This window comes from Tympanuchus pallidicinctus, unplaced genomic scaffold (genome assembly GCF_026119805.1).
Source record: "Tympanuchus pallidicinctus isolate F22 unplaced genomic scaffold, pur_lepc_1.0 scaffold15, whole genome shotgun sequence".
NCBI classification, from domain to species: domain Eukaryota; kingdom Metazoa; phylum Chordata; class Aves; order Galliformes; family Phasianidae; genus Tympanuchus; species Tympanuchus pallidicinctus.
This window is the reverse complement of record NW_026294669.1, coordinates 19764626-19788069: the sequence shown is the minus strand read 5'-3', so window position 1 is coordinate 19788069 and position 23444 is coordinate 19764626. Positions and strand designations below refer to the sequence as shown.

Genomic DNA, 23444 nt, shown 5'->3' with positions numbered 1-23444 from the left:
CCCAGAAACTCTAAGAAATATAAAGGAAAGTAATACTCATCTTACAGTAAATCTGTTTTATCATCACACCTTTTAAGTGGAGTGGCAGAAACAGATGATTTAATATAGCTTGCTCTGACTTTGAGGTTGTAGCCTCAGAGGGGGAAAAAAAGAAAAAGCACATTACCAAGATACCACAAGTCTGTTAAACTGTCATAGCATAATGCACTGAAATGATATGGACATAAATTTATTATGTGATATTACAGGCTCACACAATCTTATGTAATTTATTTTAAAACATTTCATTTCTACCATGTATTAGAAAATGTATACGAGCCTCTCAAAAAGAAAACTGAGCTTTATAGTCTTCGGTAACTTTTTACACAAACCTTTGCAGTTTATTTGCATTAAATTCAGCAGTTTCAAGGATAATTTGAGTATTACAACTTTAGATGTACTACCGAATGAGTTTGGAACATGTCCTTCAAACTACTGCAAAATAAAGGTTTGCTCAGCATATGGAAAGCAGGTTGAGCCCTCCCAAAATCACAGGGAGATCTTTTTCCTAGCAACATGGCAGCAGACCCTCTGCCTTATGCAGTTCAAGGGACTCAGATGAAGTTAACCGGCTTGGTGCTGCCACTGCCACACAGCAGCCAAATACAGCACACTCGCAGAGCCCATCCAGCAGTTACCAAGGCATCACAGAATCACACGGTCTTCTTTGTGACAAGGTTTAGAAACTTGCTATCAGTCAGAGAAGAGACAAAAGCCGTAGCATTTAAGATACAATTAAGTGCACTGTCTGCAGGATATCCTTACAAAAGGCTTAATAAGCTTGAAAACTGCATTCTGAGGTACAGCTACAATGCAATTTACAAAAATAGCACAGAGATCATGAGCAAACAACTAATTTCCACACAGATTTCAAATAAAAATTTATTACACCCAGACACAGCCCACAGGAACAGCACACAGCTTGAGTAGCATCAGCATTCAGTACTATTAAGGCACCTGATGAAGACATGCCGGGAGCAAGAGTAGTTTTCACAATCCCTAGAACCTTCATAAACAATGTATCTGTAGTGGTCTAGGAGTTTAGAAATGAGTATAAATATTTCATTCAGGCCAATGTACAGTAAAAAGCTGTCTCCAACTGCAACACAACACCGGCAACTGAGTAGAAGCAATCAATTAGCCTACTCAGTGGCACCTCTGAAATACCTGAGCTCCCACAGAGCACTTGCTTTTCAGTAGTTGTCACTTCTCCTCTCAATGTCAGGAAATTTTGGCATTTACTCTCAAGCACTCTGAACATAAGCCTGCAACAAACCCCATAACATTTCTAAAATACTAAGGAATAATGAAATACAAAAACTTTCTGGCCTCCTGCTCACTTCATCTAAATTCTCATTCCTCAGCCAAAAATATCATGGTTATCATGGCTAATATGCAACATAACCTTTTGGTTATGAACAAATGGAAAAATATCAGCGGAAATTATTTACAAGATCAAAGTCACTACAAATCTCATACGGGCCTCGTGGAAAAATGTTCTGGTACAACAAGGATGGGCAAAACCAAGCCCCTCTCAAGGAAATTCTGGCAGTGCTTAGAAGCTGCAGAAGAGAAGATAGTATCAAAGAGGTGTCTGGATAAAGTCCGTGTTTATCTAACTAGAGAACTGATTTTCAGCCTGAGATTACAGAGTATTAGTAAGGGATCTGGATGAGATAGTTTAAAAGAGAAGTCTGATCGCTATACAGCATCTGCTGTACAGATAGCACTAGGACTCCAACAAAGACTGCAGCAGCTGTAGTCATGGATCCTGCTCAACTCTTCTGAACCAGTTGTATTTACACTCAAGTATTTTCTCAAACACAATTTCAAAAATTGTAATTTGACTAAGAAAAATAATGTCAAGCTCTTAATAAGCACTCATTTTACTCCTACCTTAGAGTTATTTAAGGCCAACCTACTGTAGTTAGATAGCAACAGTGCTTAGACTCACTGAATCATAAAGGCTGGAAGTCCAATCTTCCCACCTCGCACCAACACTGCCTGCTAAACCATATTCCTAAGTACTACATCTGTCCTTTCCTTAAACACCCCCAGGGATGATGACTCCATTACCCCCATGGGCAGACTATTCCAACACCTCGCCAGTCTTTCTGAGAAGAAATTCTTCATAATCCAATCAGAACCAAAGCCTCCCTGGTGCAACTTAAGGCCATTCCCTCTAGTCCTATCATTGTTACTCGGGAGAAGAAGCAGACACTCACCTCAACACAGCGTCCTTTAAGGGAGTTGCAGAGAGTGATAAGGTCTCCACTGAGCCTCCTCCAAATTAAACTATCTCAGCTTTCTGAAACCCTAGTGACTGTTAAAATTCCAGACAAGTTTCCCCAAACAGGACAGGCTGAGCTGACATTAATGAGAACAGAAAATACATGATACTTGCCCATTACGTTCTAGCAGCAATTGCTGGCGAGTCATGTGAGGTTTTGCTATCCAAATGGACTGAGAGCTGTGTAGAAAGCACGCCCTCAGTTATCACTCAAAAACTATACCCCCTCAGAGACTACAGAGAACCAAAGAATCACACCCCACTCAGGGACCACCTACTTTGAAGACACAAAACTTCCAGCACAGAAATTCTAGCAGTGACCAGCTGAAGCTGACACAAAAAGTAGTCTCCAGTTACAGACAAAGCGTCAGAGGCTCCTTCACAGACAAGATGTGTTTCTCGTGACACATTTACTTACATCACAGCACAAGTTTGCAGTATCTCAAGAGAACAAGACTCCATTATAATCTGTATCTCTGACTGCTGCGCATTCCTTTAAAGCATTATTGTAATAACATACATCAGCAGTTTTATCTGCAACTGTACAAATTTCTCATACATAAAAGCCTTCCCTGTGACTCTCCTTCCAGTTTTAGTTTTATCACGTAAGAACAACAAATCAACTTTCCTCCCAAGCTCAGAGGAACAATCTCTGTGACTTCCCTAGTGTTTTTCCTATACTTAAGCAGTAAGCATCCCACCTCAGGTTACAGACAGATCTATCTCCCCTTCACCTTGCTTAGATTAACAACAGGCTCTGGGGAGACACAACAGAAACTCCACAAAAATATCACTCATTCCTTCTCAATTGAGCATCACTGCCCTTCAGTCAGCGCCTTCCCAGCAAGCAACAGCCAGACCCACAGCCCTCTCTGCAGCTCTCCAGCTACGCCTGCACCTAGAGCATGACAGGCACCATTCCCCACAAAAATGAAGGCTTCAGGAAAAATTCTTCAACTGCTTTCCAGAAAAGTCACTCTTCTTTATATAAGATTGAAAATTTGAAAATTACATTGTACTTAGAAACTTGGCTCAAATGCCGCTCCTACTAGGTAGTGATGGAAAAAAAAAAGAGCCAAGACAAAAATCCTGAAATCTGAAGTTCTCACCATTATGTACAGTACATTCATCTTTATTTTACTGCATGCTGCCTTCATGAAATTTCAATTTTTTGCCATCGAGATTAAAAATATTCAAACAGAACAATGCCCAAAATAAACACTGTGAGAAAAAACTTGCAATATTTATAAATCAGACTTAATATCATAAAAACACATTTTTTACAACACTCTTGTACTTTATATTTCTCATATAGGTTCAGTTTTTCCCTTCATTCTCTTCAGTACATTCTTTATCTTATCTAGACTTCTTCATAGCCACCTACTTACAAAGACATGTCATTAAGAACCATTCCATTTCTATTGTTTGTTATGCAAAATTTGTTTTCAGAAAATAAACCTTTATTTCTTGTTTGTTTTTCTTTTATTTTCATTTCTATGTTACAACAAGTTTCAAAATAGTTTTAAAAGATGTAACCTGAATACCAGTATCTTTGAACTCTGCAGAAACTGAAAATCTAGAACATTCTACCTGGAGGAGTGACAAATACTATTTACAGAGTGATCCTGTACCCTGTGAAGGCAGTGGCTCTAAGTTTTATATGCAGCAGATGTACAAGGTGCAGTGAAATCACACAACTTAGTGCATCCAAACATGAAGCCGAAGACCAGTGCCTTTGTGATGGCTTGATAAATGAGAATGCATGCAAACCAGATGAATTTTCTCTTAAGAGTTACAAGGAAGAATCACAGCATCACATCTCCCATTACTTTTCACTCTCTGACACTATGGGTGTACCAAATGTTTTTTGAGAACTGTTTTAACTTGCATAGACAAACAGTCCACAACGCAAAAACAACAGTACTGCAGTAATACTCCACTATGTAACCACAGTATATTATGGGGGTAAATGTGCAATGGGAAAGAACATCTTGCAGTCAGCTTTGCCTTTTCTCCATTTGTTTCTACTTCCAGTAATCTGCTACTCCAGACTTAATTTGAATTTTGTCTTTCATCGTTTTATTAGAAAAAAATCCAGAAATCAGAAATAAATGATGCATACAAACCCAATGGGAAATAAGAATATTTAAAAAGCCAGTGAAAAAATTCAGATAATCTGTTTTGTGATTACAAAACATTTCACTTACACTACTTCCCCTGCCATTCTGACCAGGGCTTCCCGAGGTCTTCTAATAAATTAAACAGTAAAAAGGTAGCTGGAATGTGGTATTTCATGAACTCACTGGAACTTCAGGACCAGGGTCACGGTATGCATTGTAATAACAAAACCCCCCTCTCACATGGGCTGTACTCGAAAAGCTGAGGAGGATGCCACATGCTACAGCTATGTAAACAAATGCAGCAAAACAAACCTGCATCTCCAAATAATTGTCCCTTCTCCTGTTCAGCCAGACAGGTCTCAACGTGTGACATTTCCTCCATCTGTCCCCACATCCTTGCTGTTTTGTTTCCACTTGGAGTACCACAAGGATGACAGGTCCAGGGCTCAGGAGCTATGTGCTGCTTCATTGATAAAGAGCTCGTTCAAACCTGGAACGTGTCTTCTGGGGTAGAAGAATAAAAGCATTGCACATACCACTGCTTTCCACCTTCCAGTGCCAGAGGTAAACAACTCCTCCTCTGAGGACTGCTCTAATTTACAAGCAGAGGGAAATCAACCCCCCAGCAAGGAATGACATGAGCATGTACAATTCTCCACACCACTTTCAAGACAGACAACACTTAAAACCTTAAAGATTCTTCTTCAACCAAGAAAACCATGCTTCAGCAAAGCTGATCACGAGACACAGCTCTCCAGATGGCACAGGCAGAGCTCTTTGGATAGTGCCATCACACTGCCACAGTGCTGTACAGCTACAAGAATTTCTCCACCTTTGCAGTATGTGTTGTAAATGTGCTGCACACCGTACTGGCAGCATAACTGCTCTGGTGTTCACTTCTGTGACACGTGTCCCTGATTCCACAAAAAGTCCTCTCTTCTGCACAGAAAAGTAAGAATTGGAGTTCAGGATGGTTACCTCTTGCAGAAAAGATGCAGTCTGGTTAGGAAAAAAAAACACCCAAAGAAACATTTCCTCTTCAAACAGTCAGTGACATCTTGCAGTCAGTCTGTTACCGTAAAGAGGGTTTGGCTGACCCTGTGCACCTAGAAGGCACTCAGAATCCTTCTGGCTTTTCCCCTTCTTGTGTTTGAATTGTTGCAGTTGAGAGGGCTCTGATGCCTCCTTTCAGTGCCAATTTCTGCAACTATCTTTGTCTTTATCAAATCTGGGTAAAATTACCGTAGTTGAGTCTGAGGGGAAAATAGAAGACCATTTGGAAATTGCTGTTGTAAAGAGCAAGTATGATTGTATTACTGCAAACTTGGAAAATATAACTTATGCAGTCACTAGTGAGTGAAATCTTAATATCACATCCTCAGGGACTGCTCTGTGTTATCAGTTTCAGGGGCTGTTTGGCAAGGAAGTATCACAGTCTTAAATGGATAAAGATTAGATACCTATTTCTAGCATTTAGAGGACAAACAGTTTTGCGATTAACACTCATAACTTTCATTAAAATCTAACTATGTCAGCAGGTAATAAACCTGTTAGCAAAATAAAGATATTTCCTGGGGAGAGGGGAAGAAATAAAATTGTACTCCTATTCGGCAAAATTTGGAGTTCTAATACAACTAAGCATTTCAGTTGGGTAAATGGTGCATCTAACTTTAGCTTATATTTTCAAATTATCATGACATTGCTTCAAGATCTTCATTAATGATACGCTTTGTTCCCATTACTGCCAAACCACCAAAAAAACCAAAACCATTCTTCTGAAAAGGAAATCTTGATGAACAGATGCTAAGCCTTTAGAAGTATTCTGCATGTTTCTGTATGTAGCCACTATTTAGTTCAGACTAATGTACCTTTATCATTTTGTGTACAAAAAGAAAACAGAAGGTATAACAGCCTTCTGAACAGATCCATTTTTTGCTGAAAGGCTGTACTGAATTCAGCATTTTGACAGGTTGAAGCAAATGGTGGTACCAGAAGTATACTGAAATTATACAGTTCAGATCCAGTTCTTCAAAATATGTATTTTAAGATGGATGGCTTCTTTAAATTCTGAAGAAATTTAATTCCTCATTCTTTTAAAAGCTGTATACAGGGATGGATTTTTGCAACAATGAATAGCCTAATCAGGGTGAAGAAACCTCAACCAAAAGCTCACAAAAGCACCCCTCTATCCCTTCTCCATTTTTTCATTTTCACTTTTCTCTTGAAAGGGGCATCTCACCAGAGAACCTAAAGAGTGAAAGATTTTAAAGTATAGGACTGAAATCCATCAAAACCAGGATTGTGGTCCAAACCCAACCAGCTGTCAAACCCAGAGATATGAATGTATGCCCACTTCTGTCTAATAAAATTTGAATCAAACACTTTGCATCTGATTCACCATGTGAGCTTTTATGCAAACTTCTAAAGTGCAAGGAATCCTGGGGTGGAAGAGCTATTCTGAGAGATTTCACATAGTTCATGTAATTAGGGAAACCACTTCCTTTGATTGTAAGTGTTCAAAACAGCTGAATTTCTTCTTTCAAAGGAACTCTGTGATTTGGGTCATCTCTTTTACTTGCTCTTTCATGTTTCTCAAGATGAGAGGTGAGACTGTAGAGCACATTATTTAGAAAAAAAAAGATTCCACTTTTTGTTTTAGGGATTGAACTTGGACTATTCAAAAGGTTGTCATTTGGAAATCTATCTTTCTTTCCCTCCCTCTGTTTCCTTCTTTTCCTGATAAGCACTTCAGTGGCTCCAGTGAACATAGTCCAAAATGCCAATTTAAACCTAAGGGAAAACTGAAATGTGGTACATAAAGAAAAAGGGACTCTCATTTTCCTTTGTACTGTTGTGGCCGAATATGTAATTATAGAGGAGCTCTAGCTGCAGGATCTCGGTCCTCATGTCACGTTTACTTTTTTAATGGTTCTAAACACTGACCAAGCAAAAAGGCAGAAACAGAGATTTTAAAAGACAAACAAAGCAACTGCCCTAGTCTTTGAAGGGGTCTATAGGTTTTTTCTTTCCCAAAAAGGAAACTTGGGTCACAGTTTCAAGGCAATGAACATGTCACTTGTGCTAACAGCCGACGCCAGTGTTGTCACAGAATCAAGTGTCACTTACCCTGAAAGAATTTATTAAGGCAGGCACCCCGTTAGTGGCACTACTCATTGCTCCTCCCAGTAACGGCCTGGAACAAGCAAGGAATTTCTCCCTTTTTACTACATTTCAGATAACATAAGAATAAAAAGACAGGAGGCTTCACACCACACATTTTAAGTTTATTAAGTAACAGTGGTATGCTTGTTTACCTTGGGAGGACTGAGCCTTACTCCCCATCAGTGAGAAATTATAGTCCTCCATCCAGAAATACAGCACCAACAGGGAAGTGGTTTGCAATGTGACCAGAGCAAAATTAGTTCAACAGCTCTGGATTTTATCCATCTGTTGCTACATACTTTATCCAGCGCATGCAGACACATCGCCAAGAAATCAAAGTAAAAAGTCTCCTCCTCAGTTTAGAAGATTAAAGGTGCACAGTTCACTGGAAAAACAGCAACAACTATTCATAAGCAACCATGGCTGATAGGATCATCTCAAACACACCTAGCATTACTAAAACAAAGGCTATTATATGATTAGACAAAAAGTAATTTTGCAACGCTTCTGCCCTCTAAGTGCACACTGGCACACATTACATTTTCATTGTTCTGTGACTCTACAAAGGAAAAGATATTATATTGGAAAATGCCAATCACTCAGCAGAAGGTGCAGCAATTAGATTATCTTAGCAAGTTTCCAGAACAACAACCTACGCACATCTCATCTCTTGCCTCTGCCAAAAAAAAAAATCCATGTTCTCATATAAAAGCTGATGACTGCACAGCCTGCATGTTTTTTCCTCACATTCCAAATGTGAACTCAATATCAGACAACTGAATCCTCTGTCCACCAACAGCTTCCTTGCCTCTCCTGCAGCAACTCAAAGGTTAGTTTTCAGGTCTTTTTGTTTTAACAAACTACGCTTGTTTTTAATATACCTACTAGAAAATCACATGCCCAGCACACACGCAAAAAAATGCAATCACAGTGTGCATCACGACATGTTTCTTTCTCTCCTTTCCTTAAAACATACAGCCATCACAAGCCTCAGGTTTTGGGAGTCTGAGAGTAGAACGCAAATACAGGCAGAGGAGGAAGGGAACACACATGGCACACTCCCCTCACAGCGAGGCCCTGCGCTGCCACATCCCGTGGGCCCAGCTGCCCTGAGCCCCTTGGAGGGGACCAAGGTGGCACAGAAATGGTCGCTGCCACTTTTGCTACCTGGCTTCCAGAAACAGAAAATTATGCAGAATGATTGCAAACAGTCTTTCTCCCCAGCACTTCACCTGGGGACCACGAACCACACAAAAGATAGCACACAGGGCAGCCTGGAGGCAACTGGACCAGGACAGCAGCTCCTTACTTGCCCTGCTGATCAACTGTGTGATCAATTGAGTGTGAGAAGGGTTAATCTGGAGCTATTCCCTGGGCTCCTCAGCAGCCGCCTGCTAAAATAAACAGGCTGCAGTGCTCCCTCTCACTGTTTATACTGTCCTCTTAAAAAGGAAACTTTCTCTATCAGCACCTTAATAAGTTGCAATAGGTAAGCACGCAATAAGCTTTACAGGCAGAGCTGCATCATTTACAATTAAAATCACACTGATTTTGATGCTTCACACAAAGTTAGAATCTATATACTCTTCAACTTCACTTTCAATGAAATCTTGTGCCCCCTCATGGAACTCACGTGCAGCCAGGGAAAAATTAAAGACAAAAAAGACAAGGCAAGAAAAGGAGGGCATACTTAGTTTTACCAAGACTCTTAGCGGCAGGGGACAAAACCCAACAGTTCAGAATGGCACTGCCACAGTGCACGTAGTGGGTATTTTGGGGTACTCCAGTCAAGACCACAGCTGCTCTGCTCAGCTTTGAATAACAAAGAGTAGGAATGGGCCGTTGGCTCCACAGTGCAGGGCACAGCACAGCTCTGAACTGCATTTCATCAACCACATGCTTACATACAGCAAGACAGAAAAGTTACAAGAAATTTAAAATACTTTCTTATACCTCAGCAGCAACTCTGGTATCGTCAGAAATGGTAACGTGCCATTCCACACGTGGCAATGCATGTGGATTATCTAATGAGAGCTCCCAGGGACTGCAACACCAATGGACTCCAGAGCTGGTCACAGATATTTGATTGTCACCTGTCCCTCAAACACAAGCACTTAGCATAAAGTTATTAATAGACACCACTTGTAGGGTGATTTCATTATCTCAAGTTTGCTTTAAGAAAATAAGAGCTAGATAAATGTAGAGATAAGACTAATCTGAACTAACTCTCAATTGTTTGAGTCTAGTTAGCAAAGAGCCTAAAACAGCACACTGAGAGAAAAGGAGCTCTTCTACATCTGTGAGATTCCTACACTGACGCTTCAGTACAGCTTCAGCATCCCAAAATACCACTGCACAGTTGTTGTTCACTTCAACAGAAGCCCAGGGTCAGCAAATGTCGTGGGAGGGGACATAGAAGAGCACCAATTTGATGTCAGAGGTTACTGGCATAGAGAAATAAGCACCACAACCTCTCCTCCAAATTGTAAATAATAACTGAGCCCATGCAAAAAGATGACAGAAAAAGGAGAAATGTATTTAGAGAAAAACAAACAAACCAGCCTTAATAGAGACCAAGTATCTACTGGCAACACCAGCAGTAACAAAAGTTTGCAGCAGAATTATTTTTGAGAGATTATATAATGGAATTAAATTAATTTCAAATTGGAAGAACACTTAAGAATAACAAGATAGGCTGGATATTGTGAGTACAAAAACAAAAATGAAGAGTGCTATTCAAATAATCAACAGAAACACATTTTTTCCCTTACAGAAAGGCTATTTACTGACAATTTGTAGGAAACTGGTGTTAACACTTGCCTGCAGATGTTGCACCTTCTGAAAATGCAAATGTAAAGACAACCAAATTGAAAGGGTCCTAGACTCCTCACAGATACTCTTGGACAATGCACGTGCATTAACTGAGCTATGAAAACTGCCTGCATTTGCCTGGCCAACAGCACACACACAGTAGCTTTTCTTTACCCTGACAAATTTCAGGATAATTCAAGAGAATCAGGAGAAAGGTAGCAACACAAAAAAACCAATGCATTTTTATTTATTTAGCTGTTCATCAAGTTTGTGAAGTTATTGTTCATAGATGTCTAACGGTCAGCAGGTGAAAATGTGCACTTCACTCTTTACAATTTCAGTACAAAATCTGGTATTTTAGCTGATACACACATATATATAGGATAACTTCTTAACATGAGTCTGTAGTGAGATTCACCAGTGCAAAAGAGTTTTCCATTTATTGCAAGCTCAGATGACAACACTGACGGTCACTGTGTCTCAAGTGAACCAAAATAACTTCTGAAAACACTGAGTGCCAGTCTGAGTCTTCCATGCCAGTTTCATTGAAGTTAATGTCTAAATCAAATTAAGCCATAATTGGCTCGATTTAGAACAACTATGTATACACCAGCCAGTAAGAAGCTCAAATTAAGCTGGTCAAAAAAATCTCAATAAGCCACACAGCTTGTACTACAAATATTCATTATTCACATGAAGTAACTCCAAAAGATGTTAGTCATCTAATGAAAACCTTGCCATAAAATGTTTAAACACATAAATAAATAATAAGAATAAAATCAGTACAATAAAATGTAGCAAAATACAGCCTCTCTTTAAAACAGGCAAAATGAAAGCCATGCCACTTCTTCCCAGGAACAGACGTATCTGGCAACGTTGAATGATTTTTTCATTAGACTGTTATCTCCCAAATACCAGGGGGCTTTGAATTCATTTTGGTTTTAATGCATATTCTGCTTCATACTTATAACATTCTTACCCAAAACAACCACTAAGAAAATCTCCTAATGCACTGACTTTCCTTAGACCTGAGAACATGACATTCCTTTACAAAAACAAATAGTTCTCAAGAAAATCTCTCTTGAATGAAGGCCAAGAGTAGGGTAAAACCAAAAACAGACACAGCCAGAGATGTTTTGCAGAAGTCTGTCCTATCCACCATGGTTTATTTTGTGAGATGCAAAGTATAAGACATAAGGAGCACCCGAGCCCATCCTCACAGCTGCCACAGAGCAGGCAAGGGCACCAGGTATCCTTTTGTTATCTTTCTGGGAATACCATAGCACTAAGAGAAGCACTCTAAGCCATTTCCTTTAACAAAATATGAAAAAGAAACAAAAAACACCAACAAAATAATCACTGTATTGGAAAAAAAAAAAAAAAAAAAAAGCCTACCTTCAATATAATAAATACAACTGCAAAGAAATAAAACGTTTTACAAACTACAGAAGCATTCCTTTAGATAACTATTGGGCTGGATATATACCCATGAGATCCTTAGACTGGGGATATTCGACCTTTAAAAAAAAAAAATAAATAGTGAACTCTGTAATTTTCCAGTATAGGTGCAGATCTCTGAGAAGTCTGACTCCTATGCTTATAGGAAATACTTTGGGTCACCTTTCATAGCTTGTTTGCAATGCTACGAGCATGCAGGGAGCACAGGTTGGGAGCCCTGAGTTTGTTGCCCTCTCAAGATGTTCTCTTGAATCACTTCACAAACTGACCAATTCAGAACTGAAAGGGCTAATATTCATGGAAGCTCTTGGAAAGATCTAATAAAATATTAAGAAAGCATCAATATTGCCCTTCCTTACATCTAGAGTCCAGAAAGAAGTCATCATTCAAGACTGGCACCCAAGCACCCTCGATAGCTATAAACTGCAAGCAAAAACATCTAGTATTTTAAGTTTTGTCTGGGCTTTGTATCAATTTCAGTTTGGTTTTATTTGTTTTGCTCTATTTTACTCTGTTGTTTTTCTCATGTTACTCCTGAAAGCCATTCCCAGTCCTACTCTTATGACCTACATTAAAATTACCACGCACTCTGTTATGAGTACAAACATGAGTGAGGTAAGGCCAGAGACATGCTGATGATTAAACTTAATTCATGCAGTTTGAAAGTTACAGGCACAACCAACATCTTCTGGACAGTCCCTTCCAAAAGTGGATCATAAAATAAAAAGAAGAAACCAGCCGCATTATTTTCCATATGAAAAGTTTTATAGAGTAGTTGAAAAGATCCCCTAAAGCTTATTGTACAAGTGTGTTACATGCGAGAAAATCTAACAGCCAAACTTCCAGCAATACGGCACAAAAACCAGCAAAAACATGCTTTTATTCTCGAGCCTCATAAAATCCATTTGCACCGCACAGACATGACTGAACAAGGCAGGCGCTGTTCATCAGACCCGGTTAACATGTTTTCTGCACGAGTGGCTGTTAGTTCAGCAGCAGCACTTTCCAGTAAGATCTCAATTGCATTTTACTGGTGTCCCCATCTCACCCCGCAACTTGTTGAGGCCACTGCCAGCCCTGGGAAGGGCTCCAAGGGCAGCCATACTGCACGGAACCCAGCAAACCTACACAAGTGCTACAGTTTCAACAGCTGAAGTAAGCAAGCCAGATGTAACACTACTGCTCAATGATAGCACAGGGTTCCCAAGCCACAGAGCATTCCTAGAGAGTGAACACATTACAATTCAGAGCAAGTTTCAGGTAAAACTCCAGTAGCACAAAGCTCACAGCGAAGAAGCACGGTCCTGATCAGCAGAGGCATTTCTTCTTGCTCTGTATGCATCAGAAACATCATGCTGGTAATCTGATTTCCCATAAAACAATCTCTTTAAAACCAAATGTTACCAGAGTGCTCATACAGGACAGCAAAACTGCAATTTAAATTTGTTTTTGTCGTTACTTAATCACTCAGGACACACTTAAGGTTTGCTTAATCAGCAGAAGTTCTGCCCCAAGTCTTGGGCCCGATGCTCTAATCAGGGCCTTGCAGAGGGTTGCTCTGTCCATGCATCTATTTAGCTGTACTCATCCACAGGAACATGCACCTCTTCTTGGGCACACAGACTTTACTACTCATCCATAAAGAGGCAGTGCTTTGCAGAGGACTTTCCACATTTGAAAGACTTTTGAAGAGAACTGATTGAGCTACACTCTTTTAAGTATTTATCAGCTTTGCTGAGAATGTGTTTTAGTCTGAGATGCTGCTACATACTGGAACAAAAAATGCTTTGTTTTACATGTCAGAACTTACTAGCCATTTGGCTAACACAAAGCCTGGTTTAGCTGGGATTGTTTAATAAAATGAAGCACAGATACAACATATTTGCAGAATGACACCACAGCTCTATTCACTTGGCTTGTGCCCCTCAGACTCGGCAAGCATGAAATTCCTCTGAGCAAGCTTTTCCCGACTCTGCTCTGTTTTCTCTTTATTCAGTTGTTATGGATTATTGGCAGCAGTTAAGAGAAATAAAAAACAATCAGTCACGGAGTTAAAAAGGACATTTCCTTTCAAAGAAGTCAGAAAGGGCAACAATTAGTTTTCTGGATTAAACGCAAGCTTTCCAAACATCTACGCACAGTTAGAGCAAGTTATTTTCCTACCGCTATCACAAGAGTCATTGCCTCACCATGACTTTCAGCACAATGAAGTCACTGACATTCAATATTGTCATAACTACAGATAAACATACTACAGACAAACACTGTATGTAAACAGACGGACAGCCATTAAGGTCAGAAAAGACTTTTAGACCACTGAGGCTGGCCTCCAGCATTTCACAGGACAGGACACCTCACCAGGCTCTGTTCTGCTGAGCTCAACAACCTGACACAAGTAGTTGTCCAAACAGACATTTCAATGTAAAGGCATGAAGAGATGGGAAGGATTCTCAACTCTGTTCCTTCTCTCTGTAGTCTGTTCCAAGTGTTACTCATCCTCACTCCTTATAATTTGTGCTTTATTTCCCATTCTAATTTGTCTGGCTTCAGATCCCAACCTTTAGTTCTTATAATACCTTTTTACTTTACTTTACCTTCTACTAGATTAAATGAGCCCAGCATTTTCTTTGTATGAAAATGCAACTGTTGTAAGAAAGCTCTTGTTTTTTTTTAAATTAACTCTCTAAGGTTTTTGACAGACTGATTCTCACAAAGCTTTCTAGGCATATTTAAGGTATCAGCAGTTGCCCGTATCCTGCCTCTCCTAAGAGCTCCCAAGAAAAGATGTCCACACCAGCTGCTTCCAACTACAACTCAGCCTTCTGTTTAAGTTGCAAATGGACCAGTCTGAAGGAAAACACACAGATCTTGTACTTGAAGGCACTCGCCTCCTTCTGTCAACACTCCTAACTGTCATGTCCCCCTCACACCCTTGCATCCCTATACTTTCCACTCTCTCTGTGTTGCAATTTCCCAGGGCTGCCTCTCCAGTTTGTCAGCATTCTTGCAGGAACAGCACAGCCAGGACTGCACCTACTGCTTAACATCCTCTCCCGATGCCATTTACCCAGACAAAAACCAGTTCTGAAAAACAAGACTTGATCCTCATCCATATATGCAAGGGCATTAACTTTACTTGTAACACCACCATGAAAAGGGTGCAGGCCTTCATTAATATCTAAACAAATCCTCAAATGATACTAAATTCTTTCCAGCATACAGTTTCCTTTTCCCAACCTGTATCCCTCATTACAAGCTGAACTTTCCATTTGGATGTTTACAGAAAATACGTTATTTGAATAGTCTCAAACTTATCAGGTGATACATAAGTGATAGATAAGTGGCTGTCCTACTTTCTTCATTACCTCCCGTTCTGTTATAGTTTATGACATCATAAGTGCAGTAATACTGTTCTAAAGTAGTCTTTCAAAAGCGCTTGTAGTACATAACAACACATCTAAAACAGATGAATCTATTCAATAAAGATGCTTCACTGATTGCTACTGAGATCTGCCAGCGGTCTGACTTTGAAGTAGTGCTTTACAGACGCTGCCTAGCACTGATTTTACTTATCTTTTGATTTTTAATATTTGTTAACGTCAAAAAGTACATAGAGAGCAGTGCAAATAGACATTGGACAGAATGCATACACCTTTCACCATCGTCAACAGGAAGAAACATGAGATCCTTCCACACAATTTTAGACAGGAACTTGCATAATCATGATCAAACACGCTTATCACATCACTAAGCTAACTCAGTAACTGCAACAGTAGGTGAATTCAAGTGTCTGGTTATTTCCTGAGCATGTCATCCTCACAACCGCTTTGCTGTCCTTCCACTTGTAATTATCTTTCTAAAATGCTCTAATGATATTGTGTTATAAAATGATATCCTGTATAAATGTAAGATTATACAGAGTCTGGTGCTGTCCATTGCTGTATGGAGCTGCCCCGGTAGTGACCTGCACACAGTCCAAGGTTCTGCGAGGACGGCAGGCACCGCATCTCTGCTGGGGCTGTGCAGAGCTAAGGGTCAAGAGGATTTCCAGGTAAACCTCTTACAGACGACTAAGCTGCAGTAAGCAGTCATTCTGCCTTTTCCCATAGAATTGCTAAAGGACCCGTCTGTCTTCCCAGGCCCACAGGAAGCCACTGGACAAGGTGACTGGTGTGCCGGTTAGCCTTAAACCACACTGCGAGACAAGCGCAGCTGTGGGCAGCTTAGAGCCCACAGAGTTGCCCGGGAGCTCCTGCAGCAGCAGGGCAGAAGTACCGCCCGGCAGCACGTGCAGCACCTGTAGTGAACGTACAGACACCAGCCACAGTGCTTGTGACCACACATACGGAGGAGAAAACCAGTGCATGCAGAGACAGGAAACACTAGATACTTCCACCTAATTACATGGTCAGTGTCATCAAATTAGAATTATTGGGTCCATAGGTGCAGTTTTCCTCCTCCTCTGGGTCAGAAGAGAGAGGAGTTGCTGCACCAGGAAGGCAGAGGAGGGTGGCAAAAAAAAAAACAAAAAAAACCCTAACAGAAACACCTTAAATCAGAGACAAATGCAGACTGAGCCCCATCGGTAGGTATTTGCTGTACCAACATGCGCTTACATAATGAAACAAATAAAAACCAGGGTAAATTGCTTCAATTAACAGAACAGAAGACAAAAGGCACTTATGTCCTTGTTTTCACAGCAAAGAAACTAGAAGTGAACTCTTACCTCCTTTTCTATTTTGAGCAGCTTCTTCACAGCCACTTCCTTGTCCTGAGAAATCCATCGGGCTCGATAGACGCTCCCAAAACTTCCTCCGCCGCAGTTTTCAAAAAACTGCAAGTCATCAAATCTAATTTGCACAAATGAAGCACTGGTAGACGACATCTCATAATGACAAAATATACCACAGCGAAACCTGCAAAGAGAAAAGCTGTAATCATTACGCACTCACCACAGATTTATGGACATTCTTACCTACGTTCAGACACCCCAAAACAAGAACCTGTTGCAACAAGCACGCTGCAGCAAAAATCTACTGTGCATAAGAAGAAAAAGCCTACAAGCTCACTGCCCAACAGGCTGTGCAAATGTTTACATTATTTGCACAAGCTACTAGGAACAGCTGGGAGACAGAAGAGACTAAAAATACTCCTCCCAAGCACCTTGGAAGGAGCCGCGCAGAAAGCACACATGCCTCCGTGTTGCCAGCACCGAGCTTGCTGGTGAACAGAGCTGTGCTTTCAGCTCCCAGCTCACACAGCAGCTCAGGCATGCCAAGCACACGCACAGCACACGGCGTGCCCGCTGCCAGCCAGGTACAAGCACTGCGCTGGGACGCCCAGAAGCCTGGCCACAACAAATGTCTCTTTCCAAGTGAGTCAGTTCTGTGCACATGTTACAGCGCAGCGCGAGCTCACAGTAATTTATCTAAGTTACAATATGCGGAATTGTGAAGCATGTGCCAAGACCGGCTTCGGCAGTTCTGAGAGACGATCCATTTTGGCTGCCAGAACAGAACGTCCTTCTCAGAGATCTCAACGCAGTAAGTAAGCCACGTGCCTGCTGCAGACTTCAAGCAACGCTATCATCTAAGTGAGTGGACAGCATGTAATTTTAGGATCCTTTTTCACTGGATTGGCAAGCTGTAAGGTCTTCAGAAGAGAGCAGAGCAGGCAAGGTCCTCCAGAACCAGAACCATGAGACTGTGGGAGAAATCTTCACCTGCTTCCACAAACCTGCCAGAATCACCACCGAGTTATTGCACAGGCAAGCAAGAAGAGTGAGCATACAGCATCTGATGAAGAAGAGATGGGTCTGAATAGAGCAAACACATAGAGGTCTGGTTTTGCTGATGAAAACCACATCTGCAGTTATACCACCTATCTACTTTGTGCCAGAAAGCCCTGCAAGCCAGAGGCTCCTGGGGATGGCACCAGACTTCATGTGCTGTCTGGGACTTGGAGCTGCACGCTTCACGTACCACCTGCCTCTGCTCACCACACAAGCAACAGCCCTTTTGCAACACAAACACACAATTTTCCCCTCCCAGTTCTCCAGAACGTGTGCGCACGTTGATTAACAATTTGAGGTATCATTTGACCATAAATTTGTCACTCTGTCCAAACAAGCCACGAAGACACTCGGATTTTTTTCCATGTTGTATAAAAGAGCATACAGTCTTTTCTGGAACTGCCTGGTGTGCTGTAAATCTCCTCACTACCCACAAGGCTGGAGGCAGCAGCTGCTGGGCTGTGACAAGGAGGCCCGGTGCTGGCTGCAGCAATTCCTGCAGCAGGAAACGAAGGCTGCTCTTCCATTATCTATCAGCTCCTCTGCTGGCAGAAGTGCCCGGACCCTTCTGCTGACCTTTCATTCTTGTTTCAACCTTGCTGTGTTCTCACTGGTTTTTCTTTCATCTCCTGCATTCCTACGGAAGATCAGGGTCATCTTCTGCACTGCCCAAACACACACTTTCTCCGAGGAAAAGCTCAAGGGGAAGGAAATCGGTCACTCCTGCAAATCAGGAGCATAATGAAGGCAGCTCTGACTTTATGCTTCTCTGTCCGTGCTGCTTAATAACCCGCTCTTCAGAAACAAAAGCCCATTTGTCATTTCTAATTCAGCCATCCACCCACACCAACAGTGTGTACCTGTGCCTCAGAATATATATCACCTTGCAGGCAAATAAAACAGGTGAACTTCCCAATGTGAACAACTTAAGGCATGGCCCTGAACACACTTATGCAGGTGGGTAACAATGGTGAAGAAAACAACCTCCCTACTGACAGCAGGATTATTCAGAAGGGTAACACCACTCACAGACAAAAGCTTATGCAGCACAGTGGGACCATCCATTGAACAGTGTGAGCAGCTGACAGCAGGTGGTTCTGCTGGAGATGGCAGAAAAAGCAGAAGGCCAAGTGAAAGGAAAAATGCATCAAAGGAAACAAACATTTCTGGGCTTTACTGTAGGAACTTGATTACTCTGAAAAACTGTCAATTATTTTAAATTACTCTCCTTCAAAAAAAAAAGGTTATCAATTTTATTAAATGATTTGACTTCTAAAAGTTAGAACAAGCTGTTATTCTGAGATTTCACTAAAGAACAGACCTCAACATTTACTAATATGCAATAACATCCACATCAGACATTTGTTAAATACAAGTGAGCAGCCACCTGTGCATCCTTCCTGCTGCTTAAAAGCCCACCAATTCCCAAATCTTTCTGCAATGACAATGTGATGCCCAGCACACAAGCATTTCCAGAAGCTTTCATCCCTTTAGCACCTTTTCAGATTTATCTACAACAGTCGGCTGCTAATGCTACAGTCACCAGCATACAATAAAGTAATTCAATCTAAAGAACAACTTGTGGATTTTTATTAGGTTCTCCAATACGTCTTTTTCAAGAGAAAGTGGAAAAGTGTCATAGCTGGGACAGCTTTCATTTAGAGTTCTATAATTAATGACAGCCTAAAGTAGGCGCAGGATTTTCTTTTAGATGAAAGAACAAACCTGTTTCAATATTACCCCATGTTTCTGGATACAAGGCAGTTAATCCTCAATTAGACAGATCAATCCCTTTGTTATGTTAGAGAAAACAAGTGTTTAGAGCAACAGCTGCACGTGACAATTACACACACAGTTATTAACTTGTCATCCTGTTCTAAAAGATACTTAACAATCTGAGTTTACACCATTGGTTAAGAGAAATATCTGGTATTTCCTTAAACTCCAGATTCTTATGTCTACCCAAAGCAAGTGCATCACTTGCAGCACGTTTGCAGACCATGCGTTTCCAGGCCAGGAGAACAGCCCCGCTACTGCCTTGCAGGCCTGGGGCTGGTTTTTGGCAGTAAGCATTTTGGGGGAGCGTTGCCTGCATCTCAGAGTACCAAAATAGGAAAAACCCTGCGTGGCCACCGGCGCTCCCTCCTGTGCCCCAGAAGGGGCTGAGCAGCAGGGGGATGGCCAGGAAGCAGCACGCTGCCTCATTCTTCACATAGAGCCAGGGCCCTGCTGTTCATCACTGCTGCTCCCCAGCACTGACAGCTTCCCCTTCGTGGCCTGCGAGCAACGAGCAGTGGGAAGGGAGAGTCCAGCACAAGCAGCACTGTGACTGCAGCTCAGCACATGTCTGCAGACTTTGAACCACATCTCACAACTTGCACATGCACCTGGATGCTTCAGATATTTGATGGCTCCAAAAGCACAAAAAAAATGCCCCGAATGAAAATGCACCTTTATGTCTATGCAAGGAAACCCCTCTGTAATTCACTGCTTCTCCTCACAGTATGGCTCCTCAAAGCCGGATTCAGTGTTTCTTTTGGGAAGGCATCCTGCCAACAAATTGCCAATAAAGTAGTAGCACACTACACTTGCGCTATCTTAAAATACACAGCAGAATGTGCCAAGTTTCCTTATTTGGCAAAACAGCCCTTTTGCTTCCAGGATCTTTGACCACCCATTTTTAGATCTCAATCATCCTTTGTATCCACCAGGGCCTACAGGGTGTGGAGACACCAACCTGGGCTGCTGCAGCTGCAGCTTTACTTGGAATTTAACAAAAAAAAAAAAAAGAAAAAAGAAAAAACAGCCACAAAAATGCAAAAACAGAAATGTCCTGAAGTACGGCTACCTGTCACTTAATGTAAGCAGAAAACAGAGAAGGAGCTGTAGCAATACTGAGCTACAGGAGATACTGCAGAAGGAGCTTCTGTGAGAGACCCTGTAATCAAGCTGCGAACTGCTCATGGGACAGATGCAGGCAAATTTCACGCGCACCTCCAAACTAAATGTATCCAAATCCAAAGTTACAGTAACACCAACCTTCCCCGACCAGACCCAGCAGCAGCAGTGCAGGTGTCAGCACGCCAGGCAGAGCCTTGGTTACACGAGCAGCAGCACCACGCATGCCTTGTGTCAGGGGACAGGAATTCTGCTCATCGCCCATTAATAACGTTTCTACTTTCATTTGAATTTATACAGGCTCGGGCACTAGTGAAAAAAAAACAAAACTCAGCCGAAATAAGTTGAGTACTTCAAAAAACAAGCTGTTCTATCTTCACTCGGAGACGCACCAGTAGCAGAGACCGTCATGTTGCACAACCCTTAGGGCTCGCCCTGCCACCCCGCGCTGATGGCAGCAGCGCGGCCGCACCTGCGCGGGGTGCGTGGGGCCGCTGCCAGCACCGCAAAAGGCTGCAGGGCACAGGCTGGAGCTCCGGCCCAATGCCGTCCACGCGGCTAACCCGGCACCGCCATGGCTAGCACCGTGCCACCCGCAAGCCGGGTTCGCTCCCGGTAGGTAACGCAGGCCGGCTTCCGAGGGCTTCAAGAGCAAAGTGCTGACAACGCCGAACTGCACGCCTCCAGCAGAAAGCTGCGATGTTCTCAGGCGGTGACTCCACGGATCCGGCGCTTCTCAATCCCTCCGCCCCCGGACTCGGCAGGGGAAGCAGCGCACGGCACGGGACCTCGAGGCGCAGCGCCGCACGGCGGAGCGCCGCTCACGTGTGAGCGGACAGCGGCCAACTTGGGCAGGCACCGCGAAGTGGGGGAGAGGACGGAGGGAAAGGCTGGCAGCGCTACGGGAATGAGGAGTGGGAAAGAAGAAAGAAGGAAAGAAAAAAAAAGGAAGACAAGGACGTCGCACCTTAAAGCCCAACCTGGGGGATCTTATGACCACAGCACACAACGACTCGGCGGGCGCCTCTCCCTCCTTCCTTCCCTCCCTCCGTTCACGATATGTCGGGACACGCGGCCCCGCGCAGCGCTCTCCGAGCACTTTCAAACTCGTCCCGGCAGCCCTCCCATCCCTCCTCACCTTTCCCGAGGACTCCGGGCTGGCGGCCGACCCCGAAGCCGCGGCCCCCTCGCCGCTGCTGGAGGCTGCGACCGACGCTAGCGCTTCTCCGCGCTCCTTCCCCCGCGCTTCCGGTTCATGCCGGGGAGCCGCCGCCGCCCCCGCGCCGCCTGCCCGCGGCACCACCCCGCGCTGCGGGGAGCCAGCCCGCCGCCTGAGGGCGCGAGGAGGCGCTGCGGGCGCCGGCCCGAGGGGCGCGAGCCCCCCCTACCCGGCCCCTCACGCTGGCGGAAGCGAACGCCTGCTAGAGGGGCCGGGGGGCTTCGAGCCCCTCGGGCCGGCGCAGGGCTGTGTTCCCAACGCACGCACAAAAGCCACGGTTGACCAGCGGGCTGTTCTGGGGTGTGCTGAGCAGTGAGAGGTGATGCCAAGAAGCATCGGAAGGGGCTATAAAGCAATATAGTTATTATGAATTACCGCCAAAATGCCGGGGTGATGGTAGCTCACAGTGAGAGGGTCTGGGGGAAAAGGGGGCAGCACTGACAGCACAGCTCCAGCCTTCAGAAGATCACCTTAAATCAGGCAGCAAAATGGTGGCACCTCTCTCACAGGGCATGCCGCATCCTCACAGGGTGCATGGCCCTCATCCAAGCATTCTGCTGGCATTGCCATACACTGCTGTTACGGAAGAGTTTTTGCAACTTGAAAATAAGCTGTCATGTTCAGAGGAAGTGACTCAGAAGACTCGGGGGCAAGCTGGATCTTTCTGCTGAGGTAAACACATCACTCGGATGTGATGCTATGGCTTTGGTATCAGCATCGTGAAGGCTGTACAGCCCATCACTGCCCTGCGCCGTGCTCCCAGCTCTGCCAGCAGTGCCTGTGCTGCTGGGGAACCTCTGGCCCTTGGTATCCCTCATGGTATTCCTCATCCATGGTTACATCCCTGTGTTGACATGGCATATAAAAATCAGCTGTGCTGCACAAACTGCACAATGAATCATGAAGAGGTGGGCAGCATCACTGTGAATCACGGACACTAACTGTACATCCCTGAGATGTATGGTATCGAGGTGAATCATGGAAGAACTCCTTACTGTGAATTCAGTACAGTGATTTCATGAGCGTTAGAGGGTTTTCCCCCAGGCATGTTATTCTACCACAGGGGAGAAGAGGCTGCCAAAAGTTAAACCAGTAGAACATAAGCTGGCTTTGCCTGGGCACCCACCTCAGGCATTTTCTGTCTGAGCTGTGCCTGTGCAATACCAAAGGGTGGCTGTGTGCCTGAGCCAGTCTCCAGGCAAAGCCAAAGGTGAAGCTTTGTAGAGGAAAGCACAGGTACCAATGGCAAACAGCAAAAGGAAGCTCATCCTGTAAAGGAGGAGAGGTGCCACTCAGTCTCATTAATGCTGTGACTAAGGTGTTTATCCCTCAGTCTGAGACAATTGCCTATTAGTCAAATGGCTTCAAAATCTATTTGAATGTTTAATCACTCAATCCATAGGTATCTGTTTCAGGCAGCAGTGTGCTTGCACTCAGAGGTCTCTTGCCCCAGGTATTTTGTCCATGGGGCCATGCAGAATTAGGATATATCATGTCTACCTTTAGGCCCTGGCTGTAGAAATAAATGAATTACTGCAGCAGAGCATGAGATAAACAATCATTCACAGTGATGGCGAATATTTCCTGCTCCAGGAGTAGGAGAGCAGAGTCTGCGCCAAGGGCCGTGCAAATGAACCCAATCACACTTCCTCTACT

At 43.2% G+C, this 23444-nt stretch overlaps 1 protein-coding gene across 5 annotated transcripts in view; it reads right to left on the bottom strand.

The window, feature by feature from the left end:
• The window catches only part of MAP3K20 (mitogen-activated protein kinase kinase kinase 20), an 86533-nt gene extending 64687 nt beyond the window's left edge, over positions 1–21846 (bottom strand). For 4 of the 5 annotated variants that reach the window (XR_008204578.1, XM_052674600.1, XM_052674598.1 and 1 more), the window contains exon 1: positions 16607–16796. Coding sequence is in view for 4 of the 5 variants with exons in the window: in XM_052674600.1 (XP_052530560.1) it covers positions 16607–16765 (159 nt within the window). In the remaining variant the exon portion in view is untranslated. Of the gene's footprint in view, positions 1–16606; positions 16797–21707 lie in introns of those variants that run through there. The other variant, XM_052674597.1, reaches the window with a different exon arrangement.
• Between the last annotated feature and the right edge of the window lie 1598 nt (positions 21847–23444).